Here is a 19,125-nt window from a genome sequence, read left to right as displayed (position 1 = left end):
CGAGAGGACGGGTAACCAAAGTGGTGTCCATGGATGCGGAGAAGGCATTTGACTGGTTGGAGTGAGGGTTTCAGGTCCTGGGAAGGTTCAGGTTTGAGCTGATGTTTGTGGCATGGGTGCATCTGTTATATGTGGCACCAGTAGCAAGTGTAGTGACCAACGATATTAGCTCACAAAGCTTGGGTTCCACAGGGCAACAAGGCAGGGGTGTCTTCTTTTCGCTGCTGCAGTTCGGGTTAGCAATAGAGTCCCGGCAATCGCCCTCAGGGGGTCGGCAGAGTGGCAAGGGATTAAGAGGGGGAGCAGGGAGCATCGGGTGTCCTTATATGTGGGCGACCTGTTACTGTACGTGTTGGAACCGCTGGAGAGCATAGGAAGGATTATGGCCAGATTAGGGAGGTTTGGGGCATTCTCAGGATACAAATTGAATGTAAGGAAAAGCAAAGTGTTCCTGGTAACCAAATTGTTTCGGAGAGCCAACCTAGGGGGGCTACCAATCAAAGTAGCCAGAGACAGTTCAGATACGTGGGATCCAGGTGACGAGAGAGTGGACGACGCTGCACAAGTGGAATTTAACATAACTGGTCGAGGAGGTTAGGGAGGATCTCGAGATTTTTTAATTTTTAATTTTTAATTTATTTTTAAAAAATAATTTATATTAGGATTTTCACAAAATATCAACAACAGAATGAAAAAGGAACCCAATAGAATTAAATTCAGAACAAAGTAAAACAACCCCCGTGCCCCCCTCCCCCCATACATAAATAATAAATTAACACCCCGAGTTAACACAAAGCAAACATAGCAAATATCTAAACCCCCTCAGATCCCCCAGGGTAAATAAACAAAAATAAAATAGAACTCTCTCTCTCTCTCTCTCTCTCTCTCTCTCTCTCTCTCTCTCCCCCCCCCCCCCCTTCTCTCTCTCTCTCTCTCTCTCTCTCTCTCTCTTCCCCCCCCCCCCCCCCCCCCCCCCCCCCGAGTTGCTGCTGCTGCTGACCAATGTCTACCGCTCTGCCGGGAAGTCCAAGAACGGTTGCCACCGCCTAAAGAACCCATGTACCACTCCCCTTAAGGCGAATTTCACCCTCTCCAATTTAATGAACCCTGCCATATCGCTGATACAGGATTCCACGCTTGGGGGCCTCGCATCCTTCCACTGAAGAATAATCCTTCGCCGGGCTACCAGGGACGCAAAGGCCAGAATTCCAGCCTCTTTCGCATCCTGCACTCCCGGCTCCTCTGCCACCCCAAATATTGCGAGCCCCCAGCCCGGTTTGACCCTGGATCCTACCACCCTCGACACCGTCCTCGCTACGCCCTTCCAAAATTCCTCCAGCGCTGGGCATGCCCAGAACATATGGATGTGATTTGCTGGGCTCCCTGAGCACCAAACACACCTGTCCTCACCCCCAAAAAACCGGCTCATCCTTGTCCCGGTCATGTGTGCCTTGTGCAGCACCTTAAACTGTATGAGGCTGAGCCTCGCGCACAAAGAAGAAGAGTTCACCCTCCCTAGGACATCTGCCCACGTCCCCTCTTCGATCTCCTCTCCCAACTCCTCCTCCCACTTACCTTTCAACTCCACCACCGAGGCCTCCTCCTCCTCCTGCATCACCTGGTAAGTTTCCGAGATCTTCCCCACTCCAACCCCCCCGAGAGCACCCTGTCCTGTACTGTGCGTGGCAGCAGCCGTGGGAATTCCTTGCCGCCTGGCAAACGCCCTTACCTGTAAATATCTGAAGGTGTTCCCAGGGACACCAGGGACATACAGGGACATACTTCTCCTCCAGTTCACCCAGGCTCGCGAACTTCCCGTCCACAAACAGGTTCCCCAACCTTCTTATCCCTGCCCTGTGCCACCCCGAAAACCCTCCATCTATTCTCCCTGGGACAAACCGGTGGTTCCCCTGTCTTGGGGTCCACACCGAGGCCCCAACTTCCCCCCTGTGCCGTCTACACTGCCCCCAGATTTTGAGGGCCGCCACCACCACCGGGCTCGTGGTATACCTCCTTGGAGGGAGCGGCAGCGGCGCCGTTGCCAGCGCCTCCAGACTCGTACCCTCACAAGACGCCGTCTCCAGCCTCTTCCATGCAGCCCCCTCCCCCTCCATCACCCACTTGCGCACCATCACCGCATTGGCGGCCCAGTAGTACCCACAGAGGTTGGGCAGTACCAGCCTCCCCCCCCCCACCCCCCCCCCCCCACCCCCATTCCTACTCTGTCCAGGAACACCCTTCTCACCCTCAGAGTCCCTCGCGCCCACACAAACCCCGTTATGCTCCTGTTGACCCGCCTAAAGAAGGCCTTCGGGATAAACATGGGGAGGCACTGGAACAGGAACAAAAACCTTGTAGCACCGTCATCTTAACTGACTGCACCCTACCCGCCAGGGACAGCGACAACGCGTCAAACCTCTTGAACTCCTCCTCCATTTGCTCCACCAGCCTCGTGAAATTAAGTCTATGCAGGGCCCCCCAGCTCCTGGCCACCTGGACCCCCAAGTATCTGAAGCTCCTCTCCGCCCTTTTAGTGTGAGCTCGCCAATCCCCCTCTCCTGGTCCCCTGGGTGAACCACAAACAACTCGCTCTTCCCCATGTTGAGCTTGTACCCTGAGAAATCCCCGAACTCCCTGAGGATCCTCATTACCTCCGGCATTCCCCACACCGGGTCCGCCACATACAGCAGCAAGTCGTCCGCATAGAGCGACACCCTATGCTCCTCCCCACCCTGCACCAACCCCCTCCAGTTCCTCGACTCCCTCAGTGCCATAGCCAGGGGTTCAATCTCCAGTGTGAAGAGCAGGGGGGACAGTTGACCGAAAGTACTCAAACCTCCTCTTGTTCATGGCCACACTCGCCATCGGGACCTCGTACAATAACCTAATCCACCTGACAAACCCCACCCCAAACCCAAACCTCTTCAGCACCTCCCACAAGTATCCCCACTCTACCCTATCGAAGGCCTTCTCAGCGTCCATCGCCACCACTATCTCCGCCTCCCCCTCCCTCGCCGGCATCATAATAACGTTCAGGAGCCTCCGCACATTCGCGTTCAACTGCCTCCCCTTCACAAATCCCGTCTGGTCTTCGTGGATCACCTGCGGCACACAATCTTCAATCCTCGTGGCTAAGACCTTCGCCAGCACCTTGGCATCCACATTTAACAACAAAATCAGCCTGTAAGCCTGCAGGGGATCCTTGTCCCGCTTCAGGATCAAGGAGATCAGTGCCCGGGACATAGTCGGGGGCAAAGCCCCCCCCCCCTCCCTTGCCTCATTGAAGGTCCTAACTAGCAACGGGCCCAACAGGTCCACATATTTCTTGTTGAATTTGACTGGGAAACCGTCTCGCCCCGGTGCCTTCCCCGCCTGCATGCTCCCTACCCCTTTGGCCAGCTCCTCCAGCCCAATCGGGGCCCCCAATCCCGCTACCAGTCCCTCCTCCACCTTCGGAAACCTCACTTGGTCCAGAAAGCGGCCCATCATTCCCTCCTCACGTGGGGGCGCGGACCGATACAATTCCTCATAAAAGTCCCTGAAGACACCATTGATGTCAACCCCACTCCGTACCACACTCCCTCCCAATCCTTAACTCCCCCGATCTCCCCAGCTGCGTCCTGCTTCCGAAGCTGATGCGCCAGCATCCAACTTGCCTTTTCCCCATACTCGTAGACTGCCCCCTGGGCCTTCCTCCACCGCACCTCCGCCTTCCTGGTGGTCAACAGGTCGAATTCGGCCTGGAGGCTACGCCTCTTCCTCAACAGTCCCTCCTCCGGCACCTCCGCATACCTCCTGTCTACCTTCACCATCTCCCCACCAGCCTCTCCCTCTCCCTCTGCTCCCCCCTCTCCTTGTGGGCCCTAATGGAGATCAGCTCTCCCCTAACCACCGCCTTCAGCGCCTCCCATACCATCCCCACTCGGACCTCCCCGTTATCGTTGGCCTCCAGGTATCTCTCTATGCTTCCTTGGACCCGCTCACTCGCCTCCTCGTCCGCCAACAGCCCCACCTCCACAATGCGCCACAATGGGCACTGGTCCCTCTCCTCCCCCAGCTCTAGGTCTACCCAATGCGGGGCGTGATCCGAAATGGCTATCGCCGAGTACTCGGTATCCTCTACTCTCGCTATCAGCGCCCTACTCATAATAAAGAAGTCGATCCGGGAATAAGCCTTATGAACATGCGAGAAGAATGAAAATTCCCTAGCCCCCGGCCTTGCAAATCTCCAAGGGTCCACCCCTCCCATCTGGTCCATAAACCCCCTCAGCACCTTAGCCGCCGCCGGCTTCCTACCCGTCCTACACCTGGAGCGATCCAATGCCAGATCCAACACCGTGTTAAAGTCTCCCCCCATTATCAGGCCCCCCACTTCCATATCTGGGATCCGACCCAACATGCGTCGCATAAAACCCGCATCGTCCCAGTTCAGGGCATACACTTTGACCAGCACCACCCTCTCCCCTTGTAGCTTACCACTTACCATTACGTACCTGCCGCCATTGTCTGTCACAATGCTCGACGCCTCGAACGACACCCTCTTTCCCACCAAGATCGCCACCCCCCGATTTTTGGCATCCCGCCCCGAATGAAACACCTGACCTACCCACCCCTTCCTCAATCTTACCTGGTCTGCCACCTTCAGGTGTGTCTCCTGGAGCATGACCACATCTGCCTTCAGCCCCTTCAGGTGCGCTAACACGTGGGCCCGCTTGACAGGCCCGTTCAGTCCCCTTACATTCCAGGTTATCAGCCGGATCGGGGGGGGCTACCCGCCCCCCTCCCCCGCCGACTAGCCATAACCCCTCCTTGGCCAGCCACGCGCCCGCACCCCATGCCCGGCCCGTTCTCCATGGCGGCAGATCCCCGTCCCAACCCCCTCTACTCGCTCCAGCTCCCCCTTGACCACAGCAGCAGCAACCCGGTTCCCCCCCACCCACCCAGCTAGGATCCCTCCTAGCTGCCTTACACCCCCATTGCAAGTCAGCTGACTGCTGCTGACCCCGACTACTCCCGCCTCTCCTTCGACTCCTCCCATTGTGGGACATACCCTCCTCCTCCATTACCCATCCACAGGCTCTCCGCCTCCCCCTTCCCCCATCCCAAGCGTGGGAAACAACCCTCGCTTCCCCGCCTCGGCCCCACCCCCTCCAGCCTTCAGCACGGGAAAAAGCCTGCGCTTTCCAACTGCCCGGCCCCGCCACCTCTGTCTCCGCTCCTTTTACAGGCCCAGTTCCCTCACCCCCGACTCGGGCCACCCCCTCCCCCGTGGAGCCTCATCCCCCCTACCGGCCATCCACCCCTACTCCATTTACTTACCCCCCTCCAACAGCCCACCCGACAGACCCAACCAAAACAGTGCCCAACCCACCCTAACCACCCTCATCGAACCAAACAGAAATAAGAGCAAAGAACCCCCCCTCAAAGTGTAACACCCCAACAGCAATCCCCGACTACCCATCCCGACCCTCAGTCTGTGTCCAGCTTCTCGGCCTGATCAAAGGCCCACGCCTCCTCCGGAGACTCAAAATAATGGTGCCGGTCCTTGTAGGTGACCCACAGTCGCGCCGGCTGCAGCATGCCAAACTTCATCCCCTTCCTGTGCAGCACCGCCTTCGCCCGATTGTACCCGGCCCTCTTCTTCGCCACCTCCGCACTCCAGTCCTGGTATATTCGAACCTCAGCGTTCTCCGACCTGCTGCTCCTCTCTTTCTTGGCCCACCTGAGCACACACTCCCGATCAGCGAACCGATGAAACCGCACCAGCACCGCCCGTGGCGGCCCGTTAGCCTTGGGCCTCCTTGCCAGCACTCTATGGGCCCCTTCCAGCTCCAGGGGCTGGAAGGACCCCGCTTCCATCAGCGAGTTTAACATGGTGACCACATAGACCCCCACGTCCAGCCCCTCCGGGAGGCCCAGAATCCGCACATTCTTCCGCCTCGACTGATTCTCCATCTCCTCGAACCGTTCCTGCCATTTCATGTGGAGCGCTTTGTGCGCCTCCACATTTACTGCAAGGCCTAAGATCTCGTCCTCGTCAGAGACCTTTTGTCGGACCTCGCGGATCGCCACCCCCTGGGCCGTCTGGGTCTCCAGCAGCTTGTCAATAGAAGCCTTCATCGGCTCCAGCAGGTCCGCTTTAATCTCCCTGAAGCAGCGCTGGATAACCTGCTGCTCCTGCGCCCACTGCATCCACGCTGCCTGGTCCCCACCCGCCGCCATTTTGCTCTTCTTCCCTCGCACCTTCTTTGGTTTCACCACCACTTTTTTAGTCACCCCGCTCCTGGTCCAAGCCATATACACTGTCGGGGAACTATTGCAATCTCCTTCCCACACCAAGAAACGTCGAAAAAATGCTGTTTGGGGCCCTGAAAAGAGCCTAAAAGTCAGTTTTTAGAGGGAGCTGCCGAATGTGCGACTTAGCTCCGCATAGCCGCAACCGGAAGTCGGATCTCGAGATTTGCGACACGCTGCATCTGACTCTGGCAGGGAGGGTCCAAATGGTGAAGATGAATGTCCTGCCAAGGGTCCTGGTCACATTTGTACCAAAGACCTTTTCCCGGAAGTTAGACACGATTATTTCAGAGATTGTATGGGTGGAGAAGGTGCCAAAAGTAATAAGGACCCTGCTACAGAGGCAGAGGCAATAGGGGGTGTTGGTGTTGCCCAACCTGCTGCATTATTATTGTGTGGCGAACGTGGAGAAGGTGAGGCGGTGGTGGGAAGGAGAGGGGGAAGAATGGGTTCGGGTGGAGGAAGAATCTTGCAGGGGATCCAGTCTGAGGGCTTTGGTGACAGAAGCGTTGCCACTGGCGCTAAGGAGATATACGGAGAGCCCAGTGGTGCAATCCACAGTGAAGGTGAGGAACCAGTTGAGGAGACATTTTAGGATAGAAATCCCTTCCGTTAACGCCATTGTGCGAAAACCACGGATTTGAACCGGGGGTGACGGATGGCATGTATAGGAAGTGGAGAGAAGCGGGGCTGGTTAGGGTCAGGGATCTGTACGTGGAAAAGAGGTTTGCTAGTGTAGAGGAACTGAAGGAGAGGATAGAGCTCCAGAGATGAAGTGAATTTAGGTACTTGCCGGTGAGGACACTTTGAGCGGAAGGTCTGGAAAGAGTTCCCAAGTTGCCAAAGCATGCCCTGCTGGAGCGGCTGCTGCTTCCGGACGTGGAAGGGGAGGGCAGGATCGGAGACATATATGGATGGCTGGGAGAGCAGGGGGGTGAGCAGATGGTGAAGAATAAGGAAAAGTAGGAGGAGGAGCTGGGAAGGGAGGTAAACTGGGGAGTGTGGAGCGAGGCGTTACGTAGGTGAAACGCGACATCCTCGTGCGCGAGGGTGAGCCTGATACAATTCAAGGTGAGATGTTGGGTGAGAGTGTTCACGATACTAACGAAGATGGTGGGAGAGGAGGTTGGGCAGGTCACTTTGGTGGCGATATTTGGGAAGCCGGACCTGATAGGGGGGGGGGGGGGGGGGGGGGGGTGGCGGGAGATATCGTGGCCTTCACCTCTCTGATTGCCTGGCAAAGGATCTTGTTGGAATGGCGATTGGCAACGCCACAGCCTGGCTGGGTGATTTATATGACTTTCTCCATCTGGGAAAGATTAAATACGAATTGAGGGGTTCAGCAAAGGGCTTCAAGGCAAGCTGGGGGATGTTCGTGGCCATGTTTCAGGAGTTGTTTGTTGCAGGGGGGTGAAAATGGGGACAAATTTGTACAAACTGCAAAATGGTGTGGTGGGTAGTATGCTTCCCGGACTGTTTATATTTTGTAACCGTTTGAATAAGTTTGAAATAAAATACATTTTTTTAAAGTAAGACAACCGGCAAACTTGCCTTCATTGAGTATAAAAATTGACAAGTCATGCTGCAGCTATATAGAACCTTAGTTAGGCCAGACTTGGAATATCGTGTTCAATTCTGATCGCCATACTACTGGAAGAATGTGGAGGCTTTGGAGAGGGTGCAGAGAGGGTTTACCAGGATGTTGCCTGGTATGGAGGGCATTAGCTAAGAGGAGAGGTTGGATAAACCCGGTTTGTTTTCACTGGAATGACGGAGGTTGAGGGACGACCTGATCGAGGTCTACAAAATTATGAGGGGCATGGACAGAGTGGATAGTCAGAAGCTTTTTCCCAAGGTGGAAGAGTCAATTACAAGGGACATAGGTTTATGGTGCAAGGAGCAAATTTTAGAGGAGACGTGCGAGGGATGTTTTTTATACAGAGGGTCGTGGGTGCCAGGAACTCACTGCTGTTTAAGGGACGTCTTGACAAATACATGAATAGAATGAAAATAGAGGGATACAGACCCCGGAGGATTAGAAGGTTTTAAGTTAGACGGGCAGCATAGTCGGTGCAGGCTTGGAGGGCCAAAGGGCCTGCTCCTGTGCTGTACTTTTCTTTGTTCTTTGTTCCATCTTTGTTCTCAGTAGGTCTATATTTCGGTCTCAGAGTGCCCCGAGGGATCTATCTTCATTTTCAGATAGTCCACCTTTCTTTAATAGTGGATCAGTGATGTTGGAGGCCTTTTCCATTTGGCACCCAGACAAGATGGTGGACGATGTGCCATCCAGGCCTGCCCTGCCACTGAATACAGCATAAAACACCCAGGACCGGAGGATATGGAGTATTCTCCCACCAGCATCTACACCAGGAAACATTTAAAGCTCCCAACCCACCATGGCACTTAAAATGGGAAAATTCTGTATCTTTAAATCAAATCCACTCTCATTCTTCTAAACTCCAGTTAATGCAGGCCTAGTATACAGCTCTTAGCCAATTGCAACTCCTAACTTTTTTAAAAAATAAATGTTTTATTAAAGCTTTTCCACCCAACGTTTTTACATAAGTTGGGAACATAGGTTGTCAGGGAATGACACAAGTGAAATGTAGAACTTGTTCAAGGAACAGGTACTATGTGTCCTTGATATGTATGTCCCTGTCAGGCAGGGAAGAGATGGTCGAGTGAGGGAACCATGGTTGACAAGAGAGGTTGAATGTCTTGTTAAGAGGAAGAAGGAGACTTATGTAAGGCTGAGGAAACAAGGTTCAGACAGGGCGCTGGAGGGATACAAGATAGCCAGGAGGGGACTGAAGAAAGTGATTAGGAGAGCTAAGAGAGGGCATGAAAAATCTTTGGCGGGTAGGATCAAGGAAAACCCCAAGGCCTTTTACACATATGTGAGAAATATGAGAATGATTAGAGCGAGGGTAGGTCCGATCAAGGACAGTAACGGGAGATTGTGTATTGAGTCTGAAGAGATAGGAGAGGTCTTGAACGAGTACATTTCTTCAGTATTTACAAATGAGAGGGGCCATATTGTTGGAGAGGACAGTGTGAAACAGATTGGTAAGCTCGAGGAAATACTTGTTAGGAAGGAAGATGTGTTGGGCACTTTGAAAAACTTGAGGATAGACAAGTCCCCCGGGCCTGACGGGATATATCCAAGGATTCTATGGGAAGCAAAGATGAAATTGCAGAGCCGTTGGCGATGATCTTTTCGTCCTCACTGTCAACAGGGGTGGCACCAGGGGATTGGAGAGTGGCGAATGTCGTGCCCCTGTTCAAAAAAGGGAATAGGTATAACCCTGGGAATTACAGGCCAGTTAGTCTTACTTCGGTGGTAAGCAAAGTAATGGCAAGGGTACTGAGGGATAGGATTTCTGAGCATCTGGAAAGACACTGCTAGATTAGGGATAGTCAGCACGGATTTGTGAGGGGTAGGTCTTGCCTTACAAGTCTTATTGAATTCTTTGAGGAGGTGACCAAGCATGTGGATGAAGGTAAAGCAGTGGATGTAGTGTGCATGGATTTTAGCAAGGCATTTGATAAGGTTTCCCATGGTTGGCTTATGCTGAAAGTAAGGAGGCATGAGATAGTGGAAAATTTGGCCAGTTGGATAACGAACTGACTAACCGATAGAAGTCAGAGAATGGTGGTGGATGGCAAATATTCAGCCTGGATCCCAGTTACCAGTGCTGAACCGTAGGGATCAGTTCTGGGTCCTCTGCTGTTTGTGATTTTCATTCATGACTTGGATGAGGGAGTTGAAGGGTGGGTCAGTAAATTTGCAGACGATATGAAGATTGGTGGAGTTGTGGATAGTGAGGAGGGCTGTTGTCGGCTGCAAAGAGACATAGATAGGATGCAAAGCTGGGCTGAGACGTGGCAGATGGAGTTTAACCCTGAAAAGTGTGAGGTTGTCCATTTTGGAAGGACAAATATGAATGTGGAATACAGGGTTAACGGTAGGGTTCTTGGCAATGTGGAGGAGCAGAGAGATCTTGGGGTCTATGTTCATACATCTTTGAAAGTTGCCACTCAAGTGGATAGAGCTGTGAAGAAGGCCTATGGTGTGCTAGCGTTCATGGACAGAGGGATTGAATTTAAGAGCCGTGAGGTGTTGATGCAGCTGTACAAAACCTTGGTAAGGCCACATTTGGAGTACTGTTTTTCCTCGGGTGGAACAAACCATTGCAAGGGGACAAAAATTTAAGGTGAATGGTGGAAGATATAGGGGGGATGTCAGAGGTAGGTTCTTTATCCAGAGAGTAGTGGGGGCATGGAATGCACTGCCTGTGGAAGTAGTTAAGTCGGAAACATTAGGGACCTTCAGGCAGCTATTGGATAAGTACATGGATTATGGTAGAATGATATAGTGTAGATTACTTTGTTCTTAAGGGCAGCACGGTAGCATTGTGGATAGCACAATTGCTTCACAGTTTAAGGGTCCCAGGTTTAATTCCGGCTTGGGTCACTGTCTGTGCGGAGTCTGCACATCCTCCCCGTGTGTGCGTGGTTTCCTCCGGGTGCTCCGGTTACCTCCCACAGTCCAAAGATGTGCAGGTTAGGTGGATTGGCCATGATAAATTGCCCTTAGTGTCCAAAATTGCCCTTAATGTTGGGTGGGGTTACTGGGTTATGGGGATAGGGTGGAGGTGTTGACCTTGGGTAGGGTTCTCTTTCCAAGAGCCGGTGCAGACTCGACGGGCCGAATGGCTTCCTTCTGCACTGTAAATTCAATGATAATCTATGATTAATCTGGGACAAAGGTTTGGCACAACATCGTGGGCTGACGGGCCTGTTCTGTGCTGTATTTTTCTATGTTCTATGTTCTATAACAAAGATAGAAGTACAAATAATAATAAAAATAAAAATGAACAAGAATTATTGAACAAAACAAGGTGGGTGTTGTCTTCCTATAAAACTTACATTATATCGACAGTTCCCCTCCCCCACCTGAGGCCCCCCCCCCCCCCCAAAAGGATGCTGCAGCTGCTGACAATTACTGCTCCCCGAGAAAGTCAAGGAAAGGTTGCCACCGCCGGGAGAACCCCATCAAGGACCCTCTCAAGGCGAACTTTATTCGCTCCAGGCTGAGGAACCCCGCCATGTCGCTAACCCAGGTCTCCACACTCGGGGGTTTCATTTCCCTCCACATTAACAAGATCCGCCTCCGGGCTACCAGGGAGGCAAAGGCCAACACCTCGGCCTCTTTCGCTTCCTGCACTCCCGGATCCTCCGACACCCCAAATATCGCTATTGTTGGACTCGACTTCACCCGAGTGTCCAAAATCCTGGACATAGCCCTCGCAAACCCCTGCTAGAATTCTTTAAGCGCTGGGCGTGCCCAAAACATATGGGCATGGTTCGCCAGACTCCCTGCACATCTCGGGCACCTGTCCTTCACCCCAAAAAACATACTCATCCTTGCCGCCGTTATGTGCGCCCGATGCACCATCTTAAACTGAATTAAGCTGAGCCTGGCACATGATGAGGAGGAGTTCACCCTGCCCAGGGCGTCGGCCCACAGGCTCTCATCCAGCCCCTCACCCAGCTCCTCCTCCCACTTGCCCTTCAACTCCTCCACTGAGGCTTCCTCCACCTCCTGCAGCTCCTGATATATGTCCGACCCCTTTCCCTCCCCTACCCAGATGCCAGACACCACCCTGTCCTGGATCCTACACGGGGGCAGCAGCGGAAATGTCCCCACCTGTTTTCTCAGGAAGTCCCGAACCTGGAGGTACCTGAACGCATTTCCCCGGGGCAGGCTGAACTTCTCCTCCAGCGTCTGCATGCTAGGGAAAGTCCCGTCTATAAACAGGTCCCCCATCCTCCTAATACATGCCCTATACCAGCCTTGGAACCCCCCATCCATCCTACCTGGAGCAAATCTATGGTTATTCCGTATCGGGGTCCACACAGAGGCCCCCTCCCCTGCCTGTGTCTCCTCCACTGCCCCCAAACCCTCAGTGCCGCCGTCACCACCGGACCTGTGGTGTATCGCGACGATGAGAACGGCAGCGGAGCCGTGACTAGTGCATCTAGGCTGGTGCCTTTGCATGACGCCGCCTCCAGCCGCCCCCACGCTGCCTCCTCCTCCATCATCCATTTCCTGATCATGGCCACATTGGCTGCCCAATAATAACTGCAGCAGCTCGGCAGAGCCAGTCCCCCCCATCCCCCGGGCTACGCTCTTTTAATGCCCTTTTAACTCGTGGGGTTTTATTCGCTCACGCAAATCCCATAACAATCCTATTCACCCGCTTAAAAAAGGACTTGGGGATGAAAATGGGGAGGCACTGAAATGCGAACTCCTAACATTTTCCTGCTAACTCTAACAGCAGGCCAGGCAGCATGTGTGGAGAGAGAAAGGTGCCGATGATTTTTTTCTCCATTAATACATGGCAGTTCAAACCACAGCTTATGGGCAACAAGCCACAAAGCCCAGGCACCTGGATCTCAAAGCCCAGGGGACATAGTATTTTGTGTGCTTAAATTACGGGTTTTTAAGTTTGCTCTATTTATGGGCCTGAAGGTTTGGAGAAGTCTGATTTTATGCTGTTGGTGGATAAATTGTAAATCAAAATAACATGTTCTGTTTGTATCAACATTTGGGGAATTGACATAATAATGGGAAGGTAAATTGAAACTTTGCATGTGGATCCTGAGGCTCCATGGTAAAAACATATGCAGCCTAACTTGATGAGAAAGTTGAAAACGCCTGTTCTAATGGATAGAAAATCATGAGAGGACACTGAATTCTTGCTCTCTGCTCAAAGCATACTAGAGCTGAGGGTATGATTTCATCATTATACTTCCATGTCTGTTTCGCATGCCTGTGACCCTTAAATACTTCAACATTACTAAATGTGAATGAAGATTCAGTTTTTTGTTCTGTGCAGTTGGCTGTTTGGGACAAGTTTTTGAAAATTGTAAACATTTCCAAGTGGGAACCTTTTTTTAAAAAAGAATTTGGTCCAAATTTAAGATCAATTTAAAATTTGTAAGAGAAATGTGGTACGCAAGTTTAGATTTTCATCTAGAATAAAGACATTTGGTTGATTAAAATAATATGTGGATGAACCTGCTTATAACTTTAATTATTTAGAAAGATTTAAGGTGAAAGCTGCATAATTTTCACCGAACTGAACCCACTCACCAAAACTACTACAACCTTCCCAGCACAAACTGCAGCAGTTCAGGAAGGTACCTTGGGCAATAAATGCTGGCCTTATCAGTGATATCCACAACTTGAGAATGAATGAAACAAGAGCTAGCCTGGAATTGCTGTTAAGATTGAAAAACCAGTGCTTGAAGTTAGGAGCACATCATGGAGTGAGTTGGTAACAAAGTGAGGTAGGGACTGTGTTAAAAAAATATATCCATACTAGGTACTTGGCTAGTGTGGGAGTTTGGAACCTGGGAGGGAGAAGGAGAAGACTACTTTTGTTAAAATTTAAGTAGACAAGTATATAAGCAAAACTATAGGCTGGGATTTTGTCTAACTGTGGGATTCATGAAGGTGTGGTGAATCCTGCATCAGGATGCACATCCGGCATCAAACCGGTCGCGAATCTCCCGGTCTGCCCTACTGCCAGAACGGGTTTCCTGATGTCCCAGCCAAGCTTCCCGCCCCAACCCAGTGGCACCATGCAAATAGCTCAATAGAGCTGTTGTACATCTCATTGATGGGCAGGATGCCCGATTCACTTGTCAGCTGAGAGTCTCCAGCCACCCCCCCTCACAACGCTCTCCACCCCTCCCTCTCCCCCGCCCCCCCCCCCCCCCCCACCCCAGCGGAGTCCCGCTGGCATGGATTATTGTAAGTCTTGAGGAATGTGAACCTTGTTGCTTGCAGTCCGAGGAGTGGCAAGGTGGTAAGTACCCTCCCTACAATTGCCTCCAGGGTGCTGGGGGGGAGGGGGGGGGGAGTAAAGTGACTTGTGCTGGGCTGGAAGGCCTCAGATCAGGGCTCTTTCTTGATATGGGGCTCATTTGGGTTGCTCTACCCAGCTGCAGTCTTTACATCCTCTAAACAGTCATCAGAATGTAAAAGCTAAAGTTTTCTCATAATAAAGTGAAAGCGATCACATCTGTATCAATAAACCCATGAAACAGTTGCTCAGTATCTCAGAAATATACATCTCTCATAATAAAGTATCCCATCTGTTCCCCTAAACCCTTTAAAAAACCTGTCAGTATGCCAAATTTAACAGTTTGTGACATGAAGGTGAAAGTGGTGGAAACCTTTGAAATGGTTTTATCACAGTCAATTTCATTGCCATTTACACAGATACTTCTATACTTTAACAGGCAATGAAACTGATGGTGTGATATCACTTCAAAGGCTTCCACCACTTTTACCTTCATCTCATAGACCTTAAAATTTGGAACACTGACAGACATTTTAAAGGCTTTAGGGGCACAATTAGGATCAATTTCACTTTATTATGAGCAATTTCTAATTTTTACATAATGACTGCCTGTTTAAAGGGTTTAAAGGTTGCAGATGGGTAGAGCAGCAAAACGAGGCCCATCTCAAGAAAGTCCCAACAAGCCCAGTACAAGTCCCGTGCCCCTCACCTCCCATGAAGGACCCACCTTGGAGCCCTGGAGGCAATTGTTTGTACTTACAACCTTACCGTCCTTCAGATGACAAGGTGGCAACTTGACACTGCAAAGGGGTGGGGCCTAAAGGGGGACTGGGGGCATGACGGGGGGGCTGAAGAGATGGTACTGAAGGGGACCTGAAGGGGGTTTCTGGAGACAAGGCCCTTGCCGGAAATTAGGGTGGAGGGAGGGGAGGGGGGTGCCTTGCCAGCGAACATTTGGGGCAGGGGGGAACATTTAAAATGGCACTCCAATTTCAGAGGCGACACGGTAGCACAGTGGTTAGCACTGTTGCTTCACAGGGCCAGGGTCCCATGTTCGATTCCCAGTTGGGTCGCTGTCTGTGCGGAGTCTGCACGTTCTCCCCGTGTCTGTGTGGGTTTCCTCCGGGTGGTGCTCCGGATTCCTCCCACAAGTCCCGAAAGACGTGCTTGTTAGGTGAATTGGACATCCTGAATTCTCCCTCTGTGTACCCGAACAGGCGCCGCAGTGTGGCGACTGGTGGATTTTCACAGTAACTTCATTGCAGTGTTAATGTAAGCCTACTTGTGACAATAATAAAGATTATTGTTATAGGTGCAGGACCTGTCAGTGAGATTAGATACCACCCCTCTCAGTTCCTGTCCGGATCCCGGTGTGCCATTGAATGGACGGAAAGTCCAGTTCCGGTAAAATAACATTCCAAGTGCCCTTCCAAGTGCCATTGTATGGCACTTTGGGGTTGTTCCCAGCGCCAGCAGGAATCACTCTGGTTTTCCCGCTGGCGGGAGCACTTTGTTGCGGATCTGGAGAATTATGGCCATAAACTTCACGAACATTTATAGTGAAAGCAGCAATAGGAGAGGACAATGATGCGTGAATGTGAAGTTTTGAGTAGCAGATGTTCACCCTGAAAAATGCATCTCTAGGAAATGTCTCCAACTGAGATGAACTAAACTCAAAATGTCAAGTTTTGGATGGAATTGATGATGTCACAGGGAGGAGAGTTTTGGTGCAAGAGGGTAGTCAACCATATTGAGAAATTTGGGAGTGGTACAGGGAGTTGCAGTGATTATTTCCAGCTCGGGGAAGGTGAGAAGGGACAGGCTAGATCAATAATGCCTTGAGCAATTTAACTTGGACAACTGGCTATTTATGGGGAGGATTCAGTTTCAGGTCAGAATGATCAAATGAAAGGCAATGATGACTTTGTTCCCAGTTTTGACCATAACAATAGAATTAATTTAGGACCTATCTGAAGTGTCAACCGAAGGTAAGGCAACTTTAAAAAAATGGTGACGGAGAAACTAATTTATTCAAGATCGACAAATACCCAGGACCTTTTGATTTCCACCCAGCACAGAACAGGTGAAAAAATTGTTGATGCAAAATTTGAAATAGGGTGGTCACTCATTCCACAAGTGGCCAAAATTGTGGCCGGTGGAGTTCACTACGGGACTGCGTGAGTTTGTTTGCTTTGGAACTAAGAAAGATAGATCAGAATATTTTCTAAATGGCGAGGAAACTGGAAAAGCAGAAAAATTCAGCAGCCCAAGTACAAAAAGCATTAAAAACTAGCGAACGCGCACAAAAAATAATTTGAAGGGCTAATAAAATGTTGGCCTTTTTCTCAAGAGGAGTGGAATACAATGGGGTGGAACTTATGTTCCAGCTGCACAGAGCTCTGGTTAAACCCCCATCTAGAGTATTGCGTTCCGTTCTGGTTGCCGCACCTCAGGAAGGATATATTAGCCTTGGAAGGAGTGCAATGGTACTGAGCTAAAAGGGTTAAATTGTATTCAATTAAACAGAGAAGATTAAGGGTCAATCTAATTGAACTGGTTAAGTAGATTAAAGGATTTGATAGGGTAGATACAGAAAAACTATTTACTCTGCTGGGAGAGTCTAGGACAATAGGGCATAGTTTATCATTTGAGTGAGGCCGCTCAGGGGTGAAGTTAGAAAGCATTTCTTCACGCAAAGGGTAGTGGAAATTCTCCAACACAAAAGATTGTTCAGCCTGGGTCAATTGAAAATTTCAGACCTGAGGCTGATAGATTTTTGTTAGGTAGGGGTTGCAGAACCAAAGCAGTTGGACGGCATTGGAGGAAAAGGATCTGCCATAATTCAACTAAATGGCAGGCCAGACTTGAGGACATGTTCCTATTTTCCTATCTTCCTATCATCAACTTTGTTACAAATAATGCTGTTTATGAAAAAAATCAAAAGCAGGATGACAGTGAAATAAAATCTCGTGTCTGAAGTCTAGCCACTTAAAAATATTATTTGACGTACTTTAATTGCAAAAGTCGTTTAGAATCACATTTGACCATTAATTTCTTGAATAGAAATAATTATAAGGCAAAATATCTGGCCTTGAAAGCTACAGATTTCTGACAGCAATGGCTTATTTATAAATTAAATGCATACATTATTTTTATACTTGGTGTGAGACCCAGTAATAATTGATGAATTAAATGTGCTGACTGCAGAGATTTTCTAGCTGATTGCACCAAGACATCCACTTTAATCCAGGCATGCATTCTCCAGAGAGAACTGCATGCAGCTAGTATCCGGTCGGCAACGAAAATGATTGATTGCTTGTGAGGACCATTGGGTATTTGTTTCACAGAATATTTACAGATTACTGCACAAACAATTAGTTCAAGGGTAAAAAAAAAAAGGGCCCTGAATTTTCTTTGACTATCTTGCTGCTGAACCATCCATTTCAAAGAAATTCAGGACTCTAAATATTTCAGCTCGCACTGGAACTGCAAAATGGTTTTATTTCTGGGGAAATTGTCATTTGCTTCTGCTTTCACTGTGAACTCTTAAGAAAATGTTGTAAGTATGCAGAGCTTTTTAAAAAGCGGTAATGATTTTCATTGGCTTTCAGTATTGTGGCAGCCGTAGTTACCTTGTTTGTTAGTTATTCTGTTTTGCATGTTAATTATCCTTCATTCCATTTTGTTTTCAGTTGATAACTGGTCAGTGGGGTGCATCATGGGAGAAATGATCAGAGGCGCTGTGTTGTTCCCTGGCACTGATCGTATCCTTCCTAGCAACCTTTGACCGCTATCCATAAATTCCTGACAGTAACAGCTGAACTTTCCACCAAAATGGGTACTTTAAAATGCAAGTATTTTGTCTCTGTTGTATTTCTGAAAGTGTTTTGAAAGCTACTTTGGTAAAAGAAAAACCACCAATAATAATTATAGCTCAAACAAGTATTTAAAAAATGTTAATATTTTGGTTATTTGATAGCTTTTCACTCAGGCATCATAATACTTGTGTGACCGTTACTTAGGAACTAACACAATGCCTATTTTCATAAAGAACAACAAAACAGAAATGCCATCCATTAGACTCACACATCTTACCTCAGCATCACGCAAAATAATAAAAATAATAATCAGCATGAAACTTGAGGAGAAGATTCAGCATGTTAAACCTTCTTAACTTTTTAAGAAATTGGATTCAAAATGGACTGTGGACAGCTTTAGGTTTGTGGTAAGGTATCAGGGGTAGGGGTTATCTCAAGACAGCAACGAAAAATACGTTAGTCAATTGGCCATCACTTTATATCCTGTTTGATTCTCATTTGTATTCATTTGAAAACAGCGTGGTGTAAAACAGGCTGCTGATTCACTGTTCCATTACTTTTGCACTATTGTCTAAGGTCAATTTCAACCCCTAGACTGCTAAAAAAGATAAACCCCAAGCGAAGAGTTTAATGAAGTGGGGATTAAGTAAATCTTAAGAATGAATTTTTTAAAGAATTGGCTGAATAGTTGAGCTTTCAAATAAAAATGGCAGTGTCAGATTCTGACTGAAACCAGCTTATTTCTCCCCAACCACTCAAGTATCGGGGGCACTGTTCCCCTTCTTCCCGTACCCAGTGTGATTGGCAGCATGCACCCCTCTCCCCTTCCACCAATGAAACATAAGGGGAAACCCCTCTCCACCAATGGAAAAGGTTGATCCCTGGAACTGGCCCTGACATTCCCACGGCACTAACAAGGGTACTGCCAGGATATCAGGGGGCACTGCCTAGTCACAGCCAACATCCCCAGGGTGGTCACCACGACTGGTTTTCATTTTCTAAAACCCCAAGTGAATCGTGCCAGCGTGACATCACACTATCGGAGGTGAGGGCGGGGGGACATGACAAGCGGCTGGAAGGTATGGTGTAAAGCTGGGTAATTATATTTAAATGTATTTAAATTAATGCAAATAAGGTCC

General features: G+C 49.6%; 1 protein-coding gene across 12 annotated transcripts in view; it reads left to right on the top strand.

Annotated features, from left to right (window-relative positions):
* The window catches only part of mapk10 (mitogen-activated protein kinase 10), a 375,236-nt gene that overhangs the window by 257,299 nt on the left and 98,812 nt on the right, over positions 1–19,125 (top strand). The window contains exon 8 of one of the 12 annotated variants that reach the window (XM_072496256.1): positions 17,861–17,932. The exons of the other annotated variants lie outside the window; for them this stretch is intronic. Within the exon in view, the coding sequence (XP_072352357.1) occupies positions 17,861–17,932 (72 nt within the window). The remainder of the gene's footprint in view (positions 1–17,860; positions 17,933–19,125) is intronic. 12 annotated transcript variants of the gene reach the window in all.

The sequence above is a fragment of the Scyliorhinus torazame genome, chromosome 3, assembly GCF_047496885.1.
Source record: "Scyliorhinus torazame isolate Kashiwa2021f chromosome 3, sScyTor2.1, whole genome shotgun sequence".
In the NCBI taxonomy this organism is placed as follows: Eukaryota; Metazoa; Chordata; class Chondrichthyes; order Carcharhiniformes; family Scyliorhinidae; genus Scyliorhinus; species Scyliorhinus torazame.
Note: the sequence above shows the minus strand (reverse complement) of the source record. Positions and strands in the feature narration are given on the sequence as shown.